Here is a 23,157-nt window from a genome sequence, read left to right as displayed (position 1 = left end):
TAGTGGGATCATGCCTATGCATAGCCACTGCACTCCAGGCTGGGCAACGTAGTGAGACCCTATCTCATTAAAAAAACTAAAAAAAAAAAAAATGTTGGGGGCCAACCTGACATGGAAAATGGCTTGTTTTATTTTGTTCTTTCCTCGTTAGTAGTGGAGTTGTTCAGTTTTTGCGTGTTTACTGGCTATTCATATTTCTTTTGTGAATTTTCTTTTTGTATCTTTCCCTTATTTAGAAAAATTCAGACATTGTTTTGTACTGATTTATAGGAGTTCTTTATTTTTTAATGTTTTTGAGACAGGCTTCTCTTCGTCACTCAGGTTGGAGTGCAGTGGCGCTATCATGATTCACTGCACGCTTGACCTCCTGGGCTCAAGTGACCCTCCCGCCTCAGCCTCCTGAGTAGCTAAGACTACAGACATGTGCCACTGTGCCTAACTAATTAAAAAAATTTTTTAAAAATAGAGATAGGGTCTCACTGTGTTGCCCAGGCTGGTCTCAAAGTCACAGTCTCAAGGAATCCTCCTGCTTCACACTCCCAAAGTGTTGGGATTATAGACGTTGCTACTGTGCCCGGTCACTTGGAGTCCTTTATATAATATGGATATTAATCATTTGTTATATTTGTTGGGTGAAGTAATTCACCATGACTCCTGGGCATCTCTGCACATTTTCACTATATATGAAAAGAACGCAAGGTCCATACTGCTCTTTATCTGAACATCTCTCAGAGTTCTGTTTGCAGTGAGCAACCTTGAGGGGTCAGTTCATGTGTCCCCCAGACAAAGAGCAGAATTACTTACCGCTTACTGTAAAAAGGGTAAGTTCCCCTAAACTCAGTGTTCCTCACCCATAACACAACCTATTGCAGGTGCAAGCATCAGTTTGTGGATATTTAGGGTCATGGGGGAACAAACGCAACATAATGCTCATGCCAGTTGCTGTGATGTAATAAAATCCTTGTCTCTGACCCCAAATCTCATGTTTTCTCCCATCATCCATAAAACAGTAAAAGGATAATGCATTAACTTCTAAGCAGGGTAAAATCCCAGACCCCCATGTGGACCTTGACAATTACAGTGCAAACTTTTTCTTAGTCTGCGGCTTGTATTTTTTTTTTTTTTGAGACAGAGTCTCGCTCAGTCACCCGGGCTGGAGTGCAGTGGCACGATCTCGGCTCACGGCAGGCTCTGCCTCCTGGGTTCACGCCATTCTCCTGCCTCAGCCTCCCGAGTAGCTGGGACTACAGGCACCTGCCACTACGCCCAGCTAATGTTTTTTGTATTTTTAATAGAGACGGGGTTTCACCGTGTTGACCAGGATGGTCTCAATTTCCTGACCTTGTGATCCGCCCGTCTCGGCCTCCCAAAGTCTGGGATTACAGGCGTGATTTGTATTTTTTTAAACTTGAACACTTGAACTCATTTTAGACTTATAGAAGAGTCAACCAGGATAGTACGGAGAGTTCCTGCCTGCTCTTCATCTAGCTTCCCCTAATGTTAACATCTTAAAACTATTGTACAATGATCAAAATGAAGGGATAACATTGGTACAATACTATTAACGATGCTACACACAATTTATATTTCTCCAGGTGTTCCACTTGTGTATTTTTATCTGTTCTGGGATCCAATCCAGGATCCTATTTACATTTGACTGTCATATCTCTTTAGCCTCCTCCAATGGAACAGTTCCTTAGTCTGTACTTGCATTTCATGACCTTGATACTTTTGAATAGTAATGATCAGTTATATAGAAGAATGTCCCTCAATTTGGGTTTGTCTGATGGTTTCTTGTGAATACATTGAGGTTATGCATCTTTGGTAAGAATGCCAGAGTTGCTGTGCTCTTTCCAGTAAGACTTATCAGGGGGTACATTATATTGATGTGCCTTGTTACTGTTGATTTAAAATTGATCATTTAGTTAGGGTGGAATTTGCCAGGTCTCTGTACTGTACACGTATTTATTTTGTGGAAGATAACCTTAAACTACATGAATAGCTTTCGTAGGTGGATCTTGACGCAGCAGTTATTACTGTGGTATGCTAATAGTGGTTTTCTAGTTCCCTCATTCCTTCCACGTTTATTAATCAGAATTTTTATGTAAGAAAAAGTTGTCTATTCTCTCATTGTAGTTATGTATTTGATCGTTTATTTTCATTAATATAGCCTCCTGGGTATTTATTTCATGCTTTCGGTTATAATTGAATACTATCATTATTTAGTTTGTTGCTCAAATTGTGTTTCCTCTTTGGCCATCGGGAAATCTTTCAGGTTGGCTCCTGTGTTTCCTTCTGATTCCCTTACTCTGTTTGGACCACTTCTTTACTCTCTACCACTAGATAAATGCTTAAGGCTCATTTTGTATTTGTTCTGCCCTAGTCCTGAGATCAGCACTTCTCCAAGGAGCCTGGGTTTATTTTATTGGAGAGTAGTAATTAGGAACTGAAATCTGGGTGCTAGATGTGCTTTCTTCTTGCTTATATTTTAATTTTTTTAAAATGGAATCATTTTTAATGAATTTTTATATTTAGTTGAAATAATTTTTTCAGCCTCTTACTGCTTTTGTCTTTCATGTATTGTTTTAAAAGACCTTCTTAAGAAGAATAAATTGGCTGGGTGTGGTGGCTCATGCCTGTAATCCCAGCACTTTGGGAGGCCGAGGTGGGTGGATCACCTGAGGTCAGAAGTTCGAGACCAGGCTGGCCAACATGGCAAAAACCTGTCTCTGCTAAAAATACAAAAATTAGCCGGTACTGGTGGTGCATGCCTGTAATCCCAGCTACTTGGGAGACTGAGGAAGGAGAATTGCTTGTACCCGGGAGGTGGAGGTTGCAGTGAGCCGAGATAATGCCACTGCACTCCAGCCTATGTGATGGGAGTGAGACTCCATCTCAAAAAAAAAAAAAAAAAAAAAAGGAAAATTAAGGTTAACCTAAATTTAAAAAAGAATTAATTACCCTTTTCTTCTATTTCTAGGGTTTTATTTCTTTATACTTTATTCTTCAGTTAACTTGGAATTTATTTGTGTGAATCATGTAAGATTTAATAGCAATGATAATAATAGCAGCTAACATTTATTGTGTGCTTATTAAGTGCCAAGCATTATGTTCAGTATCTTACCTATAACATTTCATTTAATCCTCACATCAGCTGGATCAAATGGGTCCTATTATTATCTTTCCCATTTTGTATAAAGAGCAGTAAGAGATTAAGTTTCTTGTTCAAGGTCACAGAGTGAGTAAGAGGGGAAGCAGGATATAAGGTCATGCTCTTACCTCTTCAGCTAGCATTCTTTTTCCCAAATGGCTGGCTAATTTTCCCAGCACTGTTTGTCATTTCCTTTTTTCTTTTTTTATTTTTTTGAGACGAAATCTTACTCTGTTGCCCAAGCGGGAGTGCAGTGGCGCGATCTTGGCTCACTGCAACCTCCACCTCCCAGGTTCAAGCAATCCTCTTGCCTCAGCCTCCCGAGTAGCTGGGACTACAGGCACGTGCCACCCATGCCCAGCTAATTTTCTTATGTTTAGTAGAGACAAGGTTTCGCTCTGTTGGCCAGGCTGGTCTTGAACTCCTGACCTCGTGATCTGCCCACCTTGGCTGCCCAAAGTGCTGGGATTACCAGCATGAGCCACAGCACTTGGCCACTGTTTGTCATTTTCTTTTTTTTTTCTTTTTTTTTTTTGAGACAGAGTCTTGCTCAGTCACCCAGGCTGGAATGCGGTGGCGCGATCTCGACTCACTGCAAGCTCCGCCTCCTGGGTTCACGCCATTCTCCTGCCTCAGCCTCCCGAATAGCTGGGACTACAGGCGCCTGCTACTACGCCCGGCTAATTTTTTTGTATTTTTAGTAGAGATGGGGTTTCACTGTGTTAGCCAGGATGGTCTCGATCTCCTGACCTCGTGATCCGCCCATCTCGGCCTCCCAAAGTGCTGGGATTACAGGTGTGAGCCACCGTGCCCGGCCTTCATTTTCTTGTAATCATCATAAGTTTTGTACATCTACTCTTTGTTCTTCTTTTCCAGATTTGTCTTAACAATTCATGTATTTTCATCCATTGGTATACATTTTGAAATAAGTTTATACAGTTTTTTCTCCAGAATATCAAATTTTGAGACTTAGTTTTATATATTTTTGAAATGTATGTAAATGGAGTCATATCATATATTCTGCAACCAGCTTTTACTCAACGTTATTTGTGAGAATTCATCATGTTAATGTGTGCATTATTATTCATTTGCTACCTTTGTTTTTATTGCTGTATCATATTCTGTTGCATGAATGCACCACAGTTTATTTATCTATTATCCCAGAATGGACATTTGGATTGTTTCTAGTTTGGGGTTATTGCAAGCAATGATTCAATGAACATTCTTATTCATGTCTCCTGGTGCACATGTGTGAGAATTTCTCTAAGGCATATCCCTAGGAGAGAATTTATGAATTTGTGGGTCAAAGGCATATACAATTTAAGCTCTTGGAGAGAGGTCTCTAATGATCTGCCATAGTGACCTTCAGACATTTTGTATTAAAAATACGAATCTGTAGTCTTTAGAAAGGATACAAAGCAAATGTGGTAGCAAATCTATTAATGACATTGAGGAGGGAGGGAAAGAAATATATTGGATGACAATATAAAGATCTAAGAAGGTCTTCAGTGGTAAGAGTGGGGGTGCCATACTGATATCCCAACCTCTTTGTTGGATGGGTTTGTTGACAAACTGTTTGGCTCCCATTATTTTTTAAAAATGGTTTTGTTCAGAGAATGTTATTTCTGTTTTTGCTGGGTAGACCTCTCCATTTCATGCTCTCATCTCTGACCAATTCTCAAACAGGCACTTGATTTTATCATCCCTAGTATGTAAGAGTGGTCAGTTAATAATAAGATAACATTTATTAAGAATAGGTTAAAAATCCTGAAAGAATTTGAAGGAGAGAAATTGATCAACTTTGGATAAAGACTTAACAGTTTTAGTTGAATCCATTGATAGGATGATATTACTGATGTGAGTCAACTTGATCCTAGGCTGCCTTATGAGAGATATAGTTTCCAGAAAAAGGGAAGGTGATGTTTTGGCTCTTCTCAGCATTGGCCAGATCACACTGAAGGCTTCCTTTCATTCCTGAAGCATGTGTGTTTAGAGTGATGTTGTGTGCGTCCAAAGTAGAAAGGCCAAGAGGCTGAAGCTATTAAGACCATGTCCTTGGAACCAACCCCAAAGCTCATCAATGATAGACTGGATAAAGAAAATGTGGCACATATACACTATGTGGCTATAAAAGGGAATGAGATCATGTCCTTTGCAGGGACCTGGATGAAACTGGAAGCCATTATCCTCAGCAAACTAACATAGGAACAGAAAACCAAACACCGCATGTTCTCACTCATAAGTGGGAGTTGAAAAATGAGAAGACATGGACACAGGGAGGGGAACATCACACACCGGAACCTATCAGGGGTCAGTGGGGAAAGGGGAGGGAGAGCATTAGGACAAATAGCTAATGCACACGGGGCTTAAAACCCAGATGAGGGGTTGATAGGGGCAGCAAACCACCATGACACATGTATACTATGTAACAAAACCTACACATTCTGCACTTACATCTTGGAACTTAAAGTAAAAAAAAAAAAAGACCACGTCTTATTAAATGACTCAAGGGACACAGAATGCTCATCTTTGAATAAAAGACTTAGTGATGATATGGTAAATGTCTTCAAACATTTGAAGGGATGCTGTGTGTTCACTAGGCTCCATTATGCAAAACTACACAGATGAGCAGAGATTGCAGGAAGATAGATTTTTCTTCTCAAAATAAAGAAGAACTTTCTCATAATCAGTTATTTAAGCAGGTACTGTTTGATGACCACTTACAAGAAATTGTTGATTTCAGATTGCCTTCACTTTGCTAGTAAGGTTTTGTTTTGAATAATGTTCTGTTTTTTGTTTTTGTTTTGTTTTGTTTTAAGACGAAGTCTCACTCTGTTGCCTGGGCTGGAGTGCAGTGGCGCGATCTCGGCTCACTGCCAGCTCCACCTCCCGGGTTCACGCCATTCTCCTGCCTCAGCCTCCTGAGTAGCTGGGCCTACAGGCACCCGCCACCACGCCCGGCTCATTTTTTGTTTTTTAAGTAGAGATGGGGTTTCACTGTGTTAGCCAGGATGGTCTTGATCTCCTGACCTCGTGATCTGCCGCCTTGGCCTCCCAAAGTGCTGGGATTACAGGCGTGAGCCACCGCGCCCGGCCATGATGTTCTATTTTAATAACTTGACCCATTCTTGAAGACCCAGAGTAATATAATGTCACAAATAGTTACCCTGGAAAAGTCATTCCTCACAGAAGCAGGCCCAGTTCAAGCCTACAGACAGGATTTTAATTATAAACAGGATGAGTCCTCAGTTTGAGTAAATCATTTAAGGTACTTGTAATAACTTTGTCTTAAGTATTATAAGAAAAACATAGATTAATTACACTTAAATGTCTACCATTTTAGTATATGTATGATTGGGAAGACTGAATTTCTTGAGTAAACTTTAGCACACTGATATATTTGAATGTTTCATAGAATTCTTATACATTTTTTCCTTAGAATTGGCGTGATTTGGATGCAAGAATCACTGATACAGCAAATGAATCCAAAGATAATGTCAGATATTTGTATACTTTGGAAAAAGTGTGTCAGCCTCTCTATAACCATGACCTAGTAAGTATGCTTTTAAAGTACAGTTTTGAACTGAGTGCAATGGCTCGCATCTGTAATTCTAGCTACTCAGAAGGCTGAGGTGGAAGGATCGCTTGAGCCCAGGAGCGCAAGGCTGCAGTGAGCTATGATTGTGCCACTGCATTCCAGCCTGAGTGACAGAGTGAGAAGACCCCATCTCTGAAAAAAAAAAGTACAATTTAAGAAATTGACTTGTATAATTAATGCATTAAAATCTTTAATATGTATATATTGGGGAAAAACATCCTGCCAAAAGTTATTTAAAGTAATGTATTTTCCTCTTATGTATTTATGAAGAATGATAAACTATATTTAATATTTTAACCCATATTTAAATATATAGTGAATCATTAGTATAATATGAAATAAGCAAGGCAAATATTAATGTATTATTTACCCTTTGCTGCATAACAAATTATCTCACAACTGAGTGGCTTAAAAACAGTGAGCATTCATCATGTCAGAGTTTCTGTGGCTCAGGAATCCAGGCAAGGCATAGCTAAGAGCTTCTGCTTCAAGGTCTCTCATGAGGTTGCCCAGAGGCTAAGTGGGACTGTGGACTCATCTGAAGTGGGGGAGGCTGACTGGGGAGAGTCTTCTTCTCAGCTCACTCATGTGGTTATTGGCAGGCCCCAGTCCCTAGCCACATGGGCCTCTCCACCTGGTAACTTGCTTCCCTTGGGGTGATTGATCGAAGAGTGAGGAGAAGAATGAGAGAACACCCAAGTTGGAATCTACCTTTGTTTTGTAACCTAATCTCTGAAGTGACAGCCCATCATTTCTGTTGTATTCTATTGACTAGAAGCAAGTGAGTCTGGTTCATTCTGGGCAGGTAGGGGAGTATACAAGGGTGTGAGTACTATGTGGGTGAGCATCACTGGGGCCATCTTCGGGGCTGCCTATCAAGGTAGGTATTTCCCAGTTTACAGATTAGGAAACCAAACTCATCATGGTGTAGTGACTTTGCCAGCATTGCTCAACTAATCAGGGATGCAGGACAGAACCCATCTTCTAATTTCTAGCCTATTCTTCTCTTAATATTTCCATAGAGATCCTTTAAAGAACATGTTAGCACTACCATTTGCTTTTATTTTTTAAAAGTTTATATTCAAATTTATAATCTGGTATTTCATAGTATTTCATATAAAATATGAAAATTAAAAAAACTCTATCCTTTATTTAATAGAAGGAGAATTCAGGGAAGCTAGTAGTTGTTGAGAACTTAGGGCAGGATTTCCCCATTTTGCCTGGATGTCACTTCTTTTGTAAGTCACTTGTAGGCAGGAGGGTTGCCCAGACAGCTGCATTTTTAAAGCTGTTCCCAGGCTTGAGAATCCTTGAACTTTTGTTATAGGCATTGTGCCACATGCTCTAAATATGTTTTCATTCTGTATACACAATGACCCTCATTTCAAAGATTAGGAAACTGAGTTTGAGCATTTCTACGATGATCCGTGGTGGGACCAAATTCGAATCTAGCTGTCTCTAGCGTTATGGGTCATATTATTTTTCCACTTTACTATGTTGCTTCTTCAAGGTATTCTCTAAGTTAAAATGCTTCCTCTTCCCTTCCCCCGCTCCCACCACCCTGGGATGGAGTCTCTCTCTGTTGCCCAGGCTGGAGTGCAGTGACGCCATCTCTGCTCACTGCAACCTCCCCCTCCCAGGTTCAAGCAATTCTCCTGACTCGGCCTCCTGAGTAGCTGGGGTTACAGGTACGTGCCACCATGCCCAGCTAATTTTTGTATTTTTAGTAGAGACAAGGTTTCGCCATGTTGGCCAGGCTGGTCTCAAACTCCCAACCTCAAGTGATCTGCCCGCCTCCGCCTCCCAAAGTGCTGGGATTACAGGCGTGAGCCACCGTGCCCGCCCCAATGCTTTCAAATTAATTTAATTTGTGTCTGATATCTGTATTCAGTATTCTTCACTCTAATTTTTAAAGAAGTAGTCAAATCTTCCATATAGGTGGCAGCACTGGCCACATGGTTTTGTTGCCCAACCTTCTTGGGTCAGTGCAGGTTTCATCCTAGAGGCAGGGAGAAGGAAAGACGTTATGGCCTGTATCACTTAGAGTTGGAGAAGAAGAAGGTGTAGAGGCAGTTCATAATCATTCCAAGAGAGTGTTAGTAGTCAAGAAGTTTAATATGAAAGGGGAGGGAAAAATGTCAGTTGAGAGTCTTGGACAAGTGCATTTCTTACTGCCACGAGGAATCCATCATCCATCAAGGAGCACCAAAAGACGGGACAGGAAGACTTTAGAAGCAGAGTCTTTTAATTGAGTCCATAAAGAGATTGTAGATTTTATTTAAAATTTATTAGTGTTATTTGCAAATAATTATGACTGTTTAAAAAATCACAGCTTTATTTTAGATTCAGGGGTACATGTGCAGGTTTGTTACATGGGTATATGACATGATGCTGAGGTTTGGGGTATGGATCCTGTCACCCAGGTAGTGAGTACAGTACACAAGAGGAAGTTTTTCAGCTCACATCTCTCTCCCTTCCTCCCCACCAAGAATTATGACTTTCTTAAACTCCATTCTTCTCATTTTTACCCCTGCTACTAGTAGCTGGACTTGTGTTGTGAACCTTCGTAAAATTTGTTTAATATAAGAACATTTATATCATTTCTTAGGTATTTCTATGCACATGACCCCAAGTAAAGAAAATTAAATTGTATGGTGTTGGAGAAGTGGGGCCATTGCTTGGCTTACTTGGTAGCTCAATGACTTAATTCCCCAACTTTACAATACGAGCAATTAAAATTTCTGTCCAAGAAGAATTAAAATTATTACATGTCACAAGCATTTTGGATTGCTCACAAGATTTGAAGATGCAAATATGAAATACACATAATACCTAAAGCCTACTCCAGGACTACTGCAAGTAGCTCTTGATGTGAAAAATAATAGAGGAAGTGACTATGGCACAATGTTCACACTTGTCAAATCTGGTGATGGGAGTAGGTGGTCATTATATTATTCTCTGTACTTTTCTATATATTTAAAGCTTTTTATTCTAAAAAGTAAACTCAAAAGAAAGATAGAATACTCTTTATTGCTATCAAGACTCCAAATTTTAAGGTATACTGATTTCAGCTTCTTGATTCAAAAGACTTGTTTTAATTCATATAATTTAAAAATCATTTAGTTCTTATGTTTTTTTCATCCTAGTAATTTTAAAAAACTTTGTTCCATTACTCTAACCATGGATGTACCTTATTATTGTTATTTTGTTGTTGTTGAGCTTTTTATATTCTCTCATGTAGGAAGGTTTCAAGCATTACCTTTTGAAATGACAGAAGTACTAATAGTATTGAGTCATATAATTGCTTCCCACTCATACACCCACTATATCTGTACTTTCAACAACTCCTTTTCCCCCTCATTTTCTTTATTCTGATTAAAAGTAACCAGCAATTGCTGTTTAGTTCATAACTGTCATTTGGGTAGGAAAAGTGCAGGGGATTCATGCTTCCATTTCTGGTTCATAAGTTTTATGTATGTTTCATTTTTTTTATCACCCTGATATTGTGCTTTAGGCATATCTTACTATTATATGTTTCACATATAAGATATCTGAACACTGTGTATAGATGGACAACAGCAGTGCACTCAAGGAGCTACTATTATAAATAATGATGTTTAAAGTTCAGATGAAGGACATTTTCCTGAAGGACCCATTTGATGCCATCCCTGAGCCCTGTTTATTAGAGTTTAGTGGTACTTTGTAGACATGACTTAGCAAAGGTGGAAGGGACTCCTTCTAGGCATATTTTTATTAGGATCTTTTTGATCTACAGATACCATATATAATAGGAATTCTGACACACAAAGTTAACTATAACGTAATGATGTTAATTTCCGTAAGCCACATAAAACTGATTTAATTATTCCGTAGTGACACCTTACGTCTAGGACATACCATACACTAATCAGTAGTTGTTTTTCTTGGCTGTATTTCTTCCATTGCCAATAAAAAAAGTCTTATATATTTTATCTTGTCCCATCAATTAAAAGGAAATTACCTTGAAGGCAGGGATGCCATAGGCTTTGTCTGTTCTTCCGTAGTGGTTTGCATCATGGTTACAAGCAGGGTCTCAAAATCTCCACTAGGTACTTATAGCTGCTGGATCTTAGGCAAGGGACTTAACGTCTCTACCTCTCTGTTTTCTCATTTGCAAAATGGGAACAGTGATAATGCTTTATTTCACTCGCGTCCATGTGAAGAGACCACCAAACAGGCTTTGTGTGAGCAATAAAACTTTTTAATCACCTGGGTGCAGGTGGGCTGAGTCCAAAAAGAGTCAGCAAAGGGAGATAGGGGTGGGGCCGTTTTATAAGATTTGGGTGGGTAGTGGAAAATTACAGTCAAAGGGGGTTGTTCTCTGGCGGGTAAGGCGGGGGTCACCAGGTGCTCAGTGGGGGAGCTTTTGAGCCAGGATGAGCCAGGAGAAGGAATTTCACAAGATAATGTCATCAGTTAAGGCAGGAACAGGCCATTTTCACTTCTTTTGTGATTCTTCAGTTACTTCAGGCCATCTGGATGTATACACATGCAGGTCACAGGGGATGTGATGGCTTAGCTTGGGCTCAGAGGCCTGACACTTTATTTTACAGATTCTAAGACATTTTTTCACATTTTAGTATCTCTGAACTTAGGACATACTTTAGTCAGTTAGGTTTTATGAATCATTGTGGTTGTGACTTGATACTACCTTAAATTATTAGTTCTGTCCTTGAGGGTGTTTTTTTTTGTTTTGTCTTGGATTTTGGTACCATTCGTATGAATTCAGACTGCAGTTGAGTACCTGTGCATACATTCTCAAAGAAGCTTGGTTTCTTTCCTCCTCCTGGTAGTATGTACATTCTGTTTCTCTCTTTTTCTCCATGGTTGGTTTATTTCATGCTTACCTTAACAGGGAGGGCCCACTGGTGGCCTGGTATTATGTAGGAGTTAGATTCCTCATCTTGGGTGTCTTTTTTCTTTCTCAATAGCACAGAAAATAATGGTGCAGTCTTACAATCAGTGATGTTTTATATCTGATGTAATCAAACCTACCTTTCATGGTTGTTGTCAGCATATCTTAGGATAACATGCTAATGCTCTTAGCCTGGAATATAGTAAGCATTCAGTTTATGTTTGCGATTGTTTTATATCCTTGTTGTACTTGTTCTGCTTTGCTCTATCTTGTTCTATTTGTTTTACTTATTTGTGTTTTTCTCTTCCACTCTGCTGTGAGCTACTCACGAATAGGTTTGGATTTCTCCCAATATCTTCAGAGCCTGATGGCACTTGGTAGGATTGCTAAAAGGTGAACTGAGTTGCATAAAAGAAAGTGAATGCTAGTCTGATTTCTATTTTAGCTAGTTTTCTGACCATAAGAAAGTCACTTTATCCCTCAAGGTATCAGTTTCTTCACCTTTAAAAAGAGCAGAATGAACTATTAACCTTAAAATTGCTCTCACCTCTAAAATTTAATTTTAGATAAACTTTTAAGTTCAGATTTACAGAAAAGTTGCAATGATAGCACAGAATTCTCTTTACCCAGTGTCTCCTGTTAACATCTTGTATTACCTTTGTTTGTCAAAACTAATGTCCTATTATCTGTTCCAGGGTCTAGTCTAGAATACTGCCTTGCATTTAGTAAAATTTGACTTTAAGATAAAAATGCTATACTATTTTGTGCACGTTTAGAGTTTTGAGTATTATAGAATATTGGTTATTAAAACTATACGCATATGATGGAATTCACTTAATTTGTTTCAATGTTAGGTTTCCATGGCACATGGAATACAAAATTTGATTAATGCCATCAGAATGATTCACAGTGTGTCAAGGTATTATAATACCTCAGAGAGAATGACCTCGTTGTTTATCAAGGTAAGTTTCTGTGGGAGGAAATTACATGTCATCCTGTGAAAAAGTTAGCAAATCTTTCCTTCTGAGCCCTAGGAAGGGAATCGGAAGCCTGAGTGCCTCTCAGAGTTTTAGTACTTCCAGTGGGCAAGAAGAGAAAGGCGCTGACTGGACTCGGTTGTACTTAATTGAAGGGAGTAATTGGTACTTTTCTGTTTATCAGATGTAAGCCCCAATACTTAAAGAAAATGTGCCTGGTGGCTTTTTAATTTATTCATTTCAAATAGTTTTGATTCTACCCAAGAGATAGGAGTGTGTCTACTATTAACAGTGCTTCTTTAGCTACTCCCATCAGCACTGTATTTTGTGTAAAATCTTCCTGTGTAGCACCACATGGTTAATTATTTAAAATCATTTGAAAAATTACTCAAGCAACACATGAAACCAGGCGTAGTGGCTGAGGCTCTAATCCCAGTGCTTTGGGAAGCCAAGGTGGGAGGATCGCTGGAGCTCACGAGTTTGAGACCAACCTGGGCGACATAGGGAGACCCTGGCTCTACAAAAAAAATTTTTAAAGTTAGCTGGGCATGGTGGTGTGTGCCTGTAGTCCTGGCTATTCCAGAAGCTGATGCAGGAGGATTCCTTGAGCCTGGGAGTTCAAGAATGTAGTAAGCTGTGATCACACCATGGCACTCCAGCCTGGGCAAGAGAGTAAGACCCTGTCTCAAAAAACAAACAAACAAACAAACAAACAAACAAAAGACCCAATAACAGGAAAAAACCCCACATGAATAGAATTTATTTCTAAATTATTCAAGCATATCTAAATATATAAAGTCACAGTCACATTTTAAGTATTTTTAAAAAGCAAAGTATAGGTTTAATCACTATGTCCTAAATACGACAAGACTCTCAGAATCCTTCCTCTTTACCAGTCTCTCTAATTCTTGACATGATCTCATGTCCCACATTGAGATCATTTTTAGTTCTGACAAAGATTCTTTGCTTGGCTTCTGAATCTTCTGGTAGGCCCATCTGTGCACTTTCTAGTAAAATCTAGTTTGAGCAAAGAACCCTGCTAAGTCAGTTTAGCAAGAACCCGCCATTCTCGGTATCTGATGACTCTAGATATCTGATCAGGTTTTCATTCCCCCCGACCCCCCAGGTGTCGTCCAATCACTTTGGCCTGTCTTCAGCAAGAATCCTGTTAGGTCAGTTTAGCCAAAATCCCCCTTACCTCCGATGTTTCCTCTTAATAATTTTCCACCCACTGACCCCCATCCTGCCCCTTGGCTGTACATTCCTGCTGGCCCACCCTGTGTTCAGAGTTGAGCGCAATCTCTCTTTCCCGCTGCAAGATCCCATTTCAGTGGTCCCTATACCTATCACAATGGTCTTGAATAAAATCTCTTGCTGTGCAAGTATCACTGAATGTGTTTTTAACAGTTCCATATTATTGTTAACATTTTTTTCAACATTGTGAATCAACAAGTATTCAGACTAAAATCCAAGTATTGCTAATTTATTGATCACCGCTGTTTTGTGATTCCCACATCTTTTTCCTTCTTGGATTCATTATTTCTTTTGCTGAAAAAAGTTCTTTCAGAGAGGGTTTCAGGGTGGTGAACTTCCTGGATTTCTAAATGTCTGAAAATCACTTTCATTTTGTGTGATCACTCAAATGCTAGTGTGACTTGAATTTTAAATTCGACATCACTGTCTCCTGGGAAGTTGAAGATATTGCTCAATCATTGTCTAGTATTCAATATTGTTGATGAGAAGCTTGGTGCTAATCTGATTCTTGTTTCCTTTGTAGGTAACTGGTTTTATTCTCCCAGGAATCTTTTAGGATTTTTTCTTTATCTTTGAATTTCTAAAATCTCAAACTTTTTCTTTTACAGTTATCTCGTTCTACACTTGCTGAGTTGTCTCAATCCAGACTTTCGTTTCTCTTTTTTTTTTTTTTTTGAGACGGAGTCTCGCTCTGTCACACAGGCTGGAGTGCAGTGGCACAATCTTGGCTCACTGTAAGCTCTGCCTCCCGGGTTCATGCCATTCTCCTGCCTCAGCCTCCCAGGTAGCTGGGACTACAGGTGCTTGCCACCATGCCCGGCTAATTTTTTGTATTTTTAGTAGAGACGGGGTTTCACTGTGTTAGCCAGGATGGTCTCGATCTCCTGACCTCATGATCCGTCCGCCTTGGCCTCCCAAAGTGCAGGGATTACAGGCGTGAGCCACTGCACCTGGCCTCCTTTCTCTTTATTCCTGGGAAACAGTCCTCTTTTGCCTTGGATTATTCCTAGTTCACTGATATGGTTTGGATATTTGTCCCCTCCAAATCTCATGTTGAAATGTGATCCTCAGTGTTGGAGATGGGGCCTGGCAGGAAGTGTCTGGGTCATGGGAGTAGATCCCTCATGAATGGTTTGGTGCCCTCCTTGTGGTAATGATGTTCATGCAACAGCTGATTGTTTAAAAGATCCTGGCATCTCTCTCTTGCTTGCTGTCATACGAGGCCGGTTCCCACTTTGCTTTCGACCATGACTGTAAGCTTCCTGGGGCCGTCATCAGAAGCAGATACCAGCGCTATGCTTCGTGTACAGCCTACAAAGCTGTGGGCCAAATAAACCTCTTTTCTCTATAAATTACCCATTCTCAGGTATTCCTTGATAGCAATGTAAATGGACTAACACACCTACCCATTCAATTTATTCTCTCCTCTTGCATCTAACTTCCATTTCCCTTAATTTTTTTTCTTCCGTCTTTGCCCTTTTCTGGCTCACTCATTTGTTCTTCCTTTCTGTACCAATTGATGTTCAGTTCATCAATAGAATTTCTTTTAAAATTCTGAGAATGAAAATTCCAATTTCAAGTTCTCTAGTTTTTTTTAATGTTATTATTATTATTTTTTATTTTTAGAGACAGAGTCTCATTCTGTTTCTCAGGCTGGCCTTGAACTCCTGGGCTCAAGTGATCTGCCCACCTTGGCCTCCCAAAGTGCTGGGATTACAGGCATGAGCCACTGCACTTGGCCCATAGGTTTACTCTTTATCATGTTTTTATGCTTGTGGTTTGAAATCTATATGTAAATATTATTTCTCTTTTTACGTATAATTATTTTGTACCTGCATTTATTTTAGGTAACAAATCAAATGGTAACAGCATGTAAAGCATATATTACTGATGGAGGATTAAACCATGTATGGGATCAGGAAACACCAGTGGTACTAAAGAAAATTCAGGTTTGTAGAAGTACTTTTATTTCCATAAATTAAATCTTTTCCCATCCTGCCCAATTTTACTTTGTTTATTCACAAAATATGTTAACTGAAAAAACTTCCTGCAGAGTGGTGTTGAGAATATAAAAAGAATACAATTCTCATTATCTATTTCCCTTTATATTTAGTGCTTCTCTTAGGGTATAATTTAATTTTCATCTTCTCCATGGCTGCCTGTGTTAGACTCCTGTGTGCCATTTCATATGCTCTGGCCACTACATCTCATTCCAGTCCCTGTTGTAATTAAAATTTTTGCCTTTTTTCGCACTGGTTAGGATTACCATGTATCCTTAAATAAACACGGTAGTAGTTGGCATCCTAATTTTGATCCTGGTTTAGAAGACAATGTTTCTAACATTTCCCCGATTTAGTTGGATGCTTTTGTAAGTTTTAAATATATCTTCGATCAGATTAGTTTAGTACCAAGATACAGTTTTTAAAGTTATGAATGGGTTTTGAAAAATTGTCTTCTGCACATATTGATTGAGATGCTTATAGAATTTTGCTCCTTAGTCTGTTAATGTGATAGATGACATTTTTAGACTTTCTAAAACTCCTAACGTTTCTGGGATAAACTCAACTTGGTCATGGTGTAATTATCTTTTTAAAAGCCACTCAAGTTCAGTTTGCTACAGTTTTGTTTAGGATTTTCGGGAACTGTATTGGTGAGGGAGAGAGCCTATAATTTTCTCATACTGACCTTGTCTGTGTTTTTGGCATTAATGTCTCAGAATGAATGGAGGGTCGGGGGAAGTATTCCTCCTTTTTCCATTTTCTGAAAAAGTTTGTATAAAATTAAAGTGACCTGCTTATTGAAAGTTTGAAAGAAATGGCCACAGCAAGAAGGCTCCTTCTGGAAGTGGTTATTGGTCATTTCTGTGTGCAGGTTCCCTGGTCTTTGTAGTGCCAAAGTGCGTGGCTTGAACAGGGAGGTCAAGTTTGAAAAGTAACGCAGTGCCCTCCACCCAGGGTGGGAACCATTATTCCTGCAGGCCTGGTGCTGACTGCCATCCTGGCCAGGGCACTGCTGTCACCCCTGCTCTGACTTCTGAACTGGAGGATAAGAAGAGGAAGAATTGCATTTAGTGTTTCTCATGCTGAAAAACAGTTGATTCCAAGGACTGGAAGAATCAGGATCATTATGCAGTTCTTGGACTTAGCCATGTAAGATACAAAGCTACACAGAGACACATCAAAGCAGCTCATAAAGCAGTGGTTTTAAAACATCGTGGAAAGCAGCCGGTGAACCAATAAAGGAAAGAGATAATGACTACTTCACTTGCATCACTAAAATTATAAAATGTATGACCCCGTGAAAAGAGGAGCATTTAACAGTGTAGATCATACATTTGGAAACTCAGTTCCTTCTAAAAGTGAAGCAAGGGACAGTTTCTTTGAAGTGTTTTTCTCACTATTCAAAAATAATTCCAGATGGTCAAAAAAAAGTTTCTAAACCAGGTGTTATGAATTCATCATTTTATTCCTTCTGGTGTAGTTTTTATACTTGGACAGATTTTTCTTATTTAAATACAGAAGGAAAAAAGCAGAATATTGTGACAAGAGAGGGATTGAAAAGAAGAACAGAGCAACAAGAACACAAAGAAAGAAAGAAGAAATGAATTGAAAACATTAGTTGATAATACACATAGCTGTGTTACAAGGATAAAAAAATTCAAAGAAGAGAAAGCCAAGGTCAGGCGCAGTGGCTCATGCCTGTGACTCCAGCACTTTGGGAGGCCGAGGAGGGTAGATCGCTTGAGCCCAGGAGCTCGCGACCAGCGTGGGCAACATGATGAAACCCTGTCTCTACAAAAAATTAGCCAGGGGTGTTGGTGCACACCTGTAATCCCAGCAACTTGGGAGGCTGAGGTGGGAGAATTGTTTGAGCCTGGGAGGCTGAGGCTGCAGTGAGGTGAGCCATGATTGTGCCACTGCACTCCAGCTTGGGTGACAGAACAAGACTCTGTCTCAACATAAAAAAAAAAAGATAGAGAAAGCCAAGAAAGAAGCAAGAGGCTACAGAAAAGCAAAGACAAGCTGAATTAAAAGCTGCTTGAATAGCTAAGGAGGAAGAAGAGGAAGTTAAACAACAAGCATTGTTGGCAAAGAAGGGAAAAGATATCCAGAAAAGAGTCGTTAAAAGGAAAAGACAAACCTTCAAAATTCAAGGAAGACCTGAAATCACTTTTTCTGACAATAAGTGGAAAAGGTAGAAGAAGTGGAAAAACTTTGTGATAGCCTTCAACTAGCAAGTCTACAACACTTCAGTGAAATACCTCATCTACAAAAATCTAGGAATGGCTGTTCTGGTAAAAACGGAAGAAATAAATGAGCCAATTAGAATGGAGAAAGAGGAAGGGGAGGCTTGTGTGTGTGACAAGCGTCAAAGAATGCAGAGAAATCAACTGTCAAAGGTGGAAATGGCAGTAAAAATTGGTCACAGGAGCATTGGTCTGCAGTTACTAATTAAAGCCACAGGCCCCTTTTCTGCATGAACTAATTCAATATGGGAAGTTATTACCAGTTATATGAACACACATTGTTTTTCTGGAGTCAAGAGAACTTATTGGCAAAGAAAATTGAGCCTCTGACAACTTGACCCTCATAAAAAAAAGGATGACAAAAAAGGCTTTGGATAATTTTTAAAAGAACATGGAGTAGTCTCTCAAGTACATGAAGTAGGCTTCCTTCAGATGCACCTGAAAGATGAGGAAAAATAGAGGGAGCAGTACCTGGCAAGACAATAGAGGACCTCAAGAAACGATATAAAGAAGTTGTTGAGGTGGTAAAGGCAATGAAATGCCCAGGAGCAACTGCTGAATGCAAATGGAGCCGAGAAATGACTTATGGACAGTCTTTGTTGTGTATGCATTTAAAAAATAAAACTGATAATTGGAGATCCTGAGCACCTTTTCACATGCCTGCTGGCTATTTGTATGTTTCCTTTTTAGAAATGTCTTTTCAGGTCCTCTGCCCATTTTTTAAGTATTTTTTTTTGAGATGGAGTCTCGCTCTGTCGCCCAGGCTGGAGTGCAGTGGCATGATCTCGGCTCACTGCAACCTTCACTTCCCAGGTTCAAGCAATTCTCCTGTCTCAGCCTCCTGAGTAGATGGGATTACAGATGCCTGCCACCACGCCCAGTTAAGTTTTGTATTTTTAGTATAGACAGGGTTTCACCGTGTTGGCCAGGCTGGTCTTGAACTCCTGACCTCAAGTGATCCTCCTGCCTCTCAGTCTCCCAAAGTGTTGGGATCACAGGTGTGAGCCACCATGCCTGGCCTCATTTGTTCATTTTAAAATCAGGTTATTTATTTTCTTCCTATTGAGTTGTTTGAGTTCCTTATATGTTTTGGGAATAAACCTCTTATTAGATATATGGTTTGCAAATACTGTCTTCCAGTCTATAGGTTGTCTCTTCACTCTGTTTTCTTTTCTGTGCAAAAGCTTTATAGTTTGATACAATCTCATTTGTTATTTTTGCCTTTGTTTCTTGTACGTTTAGGGTCACATCCAAAAAATCAATGCCAAGTAGCTTTTCCCCAACATTTTCCTCTAGTAATTTTAGAGTTTCAGGTCTTATCTTTACATTTTTAATCAACTTTAAGTTGACTTTTGTATGTCATGTGAAACAATGGTTCAATTTTATTGTTTTGCATGTGGATATCCAGTTTTCCCAAGACCATTTATTGAAGAGACTGCCCTCTCCTCATTGTGTGTTCTTGGCACCTTTGTCAAAGATCAGTTGACCATAATGCATGGATTTATTTCTGGGTTCTCTGTTCTGTTTCATTGGTCTATGTGTCTGTTTTTACGCCAGTACCATGCTGTTTTGATTACCGTAGCTTGGTAGTATATACAAATATACTACGGTATAAAATCAGGCAGTGTGATGCCTCCAGCTTTGCAAATTAAAAACCACAATGAAGTATCATCTCACATCTGTTAGAATGCCTACATCTCACTACTGTTAGAATGCCTCGGATCACGAGGTCAGGAGATCGAGACCATCCTGGCTAACACGGTGAAACCCCGTCTCTACTAAAAATACAAAAAACTAGCCGGGCGAGGTGGCGGGCGCCTGTAGTCCCAGCTACTCGGGAGGCTGAGGCAGAAGAATGGCGTAAACCCGGGAGGCGGAGCTTGCAGTGAGCTGAGATCTGGCCACTGCACTCTAGCCCGGGCGACAGAGCAAGACTCTGTCTCAAAAAAAAAAAAAAAAAAAAAAAAAAAAAAAAGAATGCCTACTACAGAAAAAGACAAATGATAACAAGTGTTGGTGAGGATGTGCATGCTCTTGGTAGGAATGTAAATTAGTATAGTCATTATGATACATAGTATAGAGGTTTCCCCCAATATTAAAACTAGAACTACCATATGATCCTGCAATCTCATTTCTGGGTAAATATTTAAAGGAAATGATGTAACTGTCTCAAAGAGATATCTGTATTCTTATATTAATTGCAACATTATTCACAATAGCCAAGATATGGAAACAACCTAAGTGCCTGTTGACAGATGAATGGATAAAGAATATGTGGTATATAGGGTATGTATGTATATGTATATATGCGTTTGTGTGTGTGTGTGCATGGATGCATATATATAATGGAATATTATTCAGTCTTTACAAAGAAGGAAATATTGTCATTTTTGACAACATGGCTGAGCTTTATTTCATTATGCTAAGTGAAATAAGCCAGACACAGAAAGACAAATACTGCCTTTTTTCATCTATATGTAGAATCTAAAAAAGTCAAACTCTTAGAAGCGGAGAGTAGAATGGTGGTTACCAGGGGCTGGAGAGGGATGGCACAATGATGAGATATTGGTGAAAGAGTACAAATATTCAGTTATACAGGATGAATACATTCTGGAGATCTAATGTACTGTATGATGACTATAGTTCACAATACCGTTTTGTTTTTGTTTTTTGAGACAAGGTCTGGCTCTATTGCTCAGGCTGGAGTGCACTGGTGCCATCTCAGCTCAATGCAACCTCTGCCTCCTGGGCTCAAGCCATCCTCCTATCTCAGCCTCCCTAGTAGCTGGGACTACAGGCACATACCATGTATTGCATACTTGACATTTGCTAAGAAAGTAGGTCACACCCCCCACCCCGAAAAGTAACTCACACCCCCCACCCCAAAAAGTAATTATGTGAGGTGAGGATATGCTAATAGCTTGATTTTGGTAAACATTTCACAATGTATACATCTTTTAAAACATCATGTTGTGTACCTTAAATATATACAATTTTTATTTGTCAATGATTCCTCAATAAATCAAGAAAAAAATAAAACTGGAAATACTGAACAAAAAGCAAGTCTGATAGAACTCATCTGTTAAGCATTTTCTTTGTGAAAAGATTTTTAATTTTCTGCTTCTCTTTTGTATAATTAAAAATTTTTAATTATACAAAAGAGAAGCAGAAATCATACACAAGCAGAAATCAATCATACATACAGAAATCGTTCTCTTTAATTATACAAAAGAGAAGCAGAAATTAAAAATTTTTAATTATGATAAAAATAGCATAAAATTTACCATTTTAACCATACAATTGAGTGACATTAACTACATTCACTATGTTTTGCAACCATCACTGCTGTCCATTTCAGAACTTTTTCATCATTCTAAACTGAAACTCTGTATCCATTAAATAATTCCCCAAACTCAGGCCAGGCACGGTGGCTCACGCCTGTAATCCCAGCACTTTGGGAGGCTGAGGCAGGCGGATCACCTGAGGTTAGGAGTTCGAGACCAGCCTGGCCAACATGGTGAAACCCTGTCTCTACTAAAAATACAAAAATTAGCCAGGCGTGGTGGCAGGCTCCTGTAGTCCCAGCTACTCAGGAGGCTGAGGCAGGAGAATCACTTGAACCCTGGAGGTGGAGGTTGCAGTGAACCGAGATGGCGCCATTGCACTCCGGCCTGAGCGACAAGAGCAAAACTCCATCTCAGAAAAAATGAAATAAATAAATAGATTCCCCAAACTCTCTCCCCTAGCCCCTAGTAACTTGTACTGACTGTCTGTCTTTATGAATTTGCCTACTCTAGGTACCTCAAATAAGTAGAGTTAAACAATATTTGTTTTTTTGTGTCTGGTTTATTTCACTTAGTGTAATATTTTCATCTATGTTCTAGTATGTATCAGAATTTCATTCCCTTTCATGGCTGAGTAATATATTCCATTGTATGTATAGCCCATATATTTTTATGCATTCTTCTGCTGATGCACATTTGGTTTGTTACTACCTTTTGGCTATTGTGAATTATGTGGTTATGAACATTGGTGTGTAAGTATCTGTTTGAGTCCCTGCTATCAGTTCTGCTGGGTGTATTCCTAGAAGGAAATTGTTGGGTCCTATGGTAATTCTATGTTTAACTTTTTGGGTTCCTGCCAAACAGTTTTCCACAGTGGCTGCACCATTTTACATTCCCACCAGCAATGCAGGAGGGTTCCAATTTCTTTATTTCCTTGCTAACACTTTTTATTTTCTATCATTTTGATAACAGCCATTCTAATGTGTATGGAGTGAAGTGACATCTCATTGTGGTTTTGATTTGCTTTCCCTAGTGGCTAGTGATGGCTGAGCCTCTTTTCATATGCTTATTGGCCCTTCGTACATCTTTGCAGAAATATTTACTTAGGCCCTTTATCCATTTTTGAATTGGGTTGTTTGGTTTCTTTTCGTGGTGGTTGTTGAGTTGTAGGATTTCTTTATATATTCCGGATATTAGTTCCTTATCATATATATGCTTTGCAAATATACTATTGCTTATTTATTTATTTTACTTGTTCATTTTGAGACAAAGCCTCACTCTGTCACCCAGGCTGGAGTGCAGTAACATGATCAAGCTCACTGTGTCCTTGACCTCCTGGGCTCAAGGGATCCTCCCACCTTTGCCTCCTAAGTAGCTGGGACCACGGGTGCATGCCATCACACCCGGGTAATTTTTTTATTATTGTAGAGACAAGGTTTTGCTGTGTTTCTCAGGTGGTCTCAAACTCCTGAGCTTAAGCAATCATCCTGCCTTTGCCTCCCAAAGTGGTGGGATTACAGGCATGAGCCACCACACCTGGCCTGTTTATTAAAAAAACCTATTTGACTATACTTTCTATTTCTTTTTGAGTCGGTTTTAGTAAGTTGATATTCTTGGGGAATTTCCCCAAATTGTCTAAAATTTGTAATTTATTGACTTAATGTTGATAATATTCTATTACTAATCTTTGTCTTACTATATAAGATGTCCCCTTGTTTGCTAATATTCTTTATCTTCTTTCTGTTTTCCAAAT

At 39.3% G+C, this 23,157-nt stretch overlaps 1 protein-coding gene and 1 pseudogene across 3 annotated transcripts in view; both read left to right on the top strand.

The window, feature by feature from the left end:
• Positions 1-23,157, top strand: part of DNAH8 (dynein axonemal heavy chain 8) — a 322,448-nt gene that overhangs the window by 28,278 nt on the left and 271,013 nt on the right. For all 3 annotated transcript variants that reach the window (XM_026448101.2, XM_026448099.2, XM_026448100.1), the window contains 3 exons: positions 6,591-6,704; positions 12,498-12,605; positions 15,722-15,823. In XM_026448101.2, the coding sequence (XP_026303886.1) occupies positions 6,591-6,704; positions 12,498-12,605; positions 15,722-15,823 (324 nt within the window). The remainder of the gene's footprint in view (positions 1-6,590; positions 6,705-12,497; positions 12,606-15,721; positions 15,824-23,157) is intronic.
• On the top strand, positions 16,961-18,702 carry LOC113219904 (annotated as a pseudogene).

Source organism: Piliocolobus tephrosceles, chromosome 5 (genome assembly GCF_002776525.5).
Source record: "Piliocolobus tephrosceles isolate RC106 chromosome 5, ASM277652v3, whole genome shotgun sequence".
In the NCBI taxonomy this organism is placed as follows: Eukaryota; Metazoa; Chordata; class Mammalia; order Primates; family Cercopithecidae; genus Piliocolobus; species Piliocolobus tephrosceles.
The sequence above is the reverse complement of the archived record's forward strand: the minus strand, read 5'-3'. Positions and strand labels throughout refer to the sequence as shown.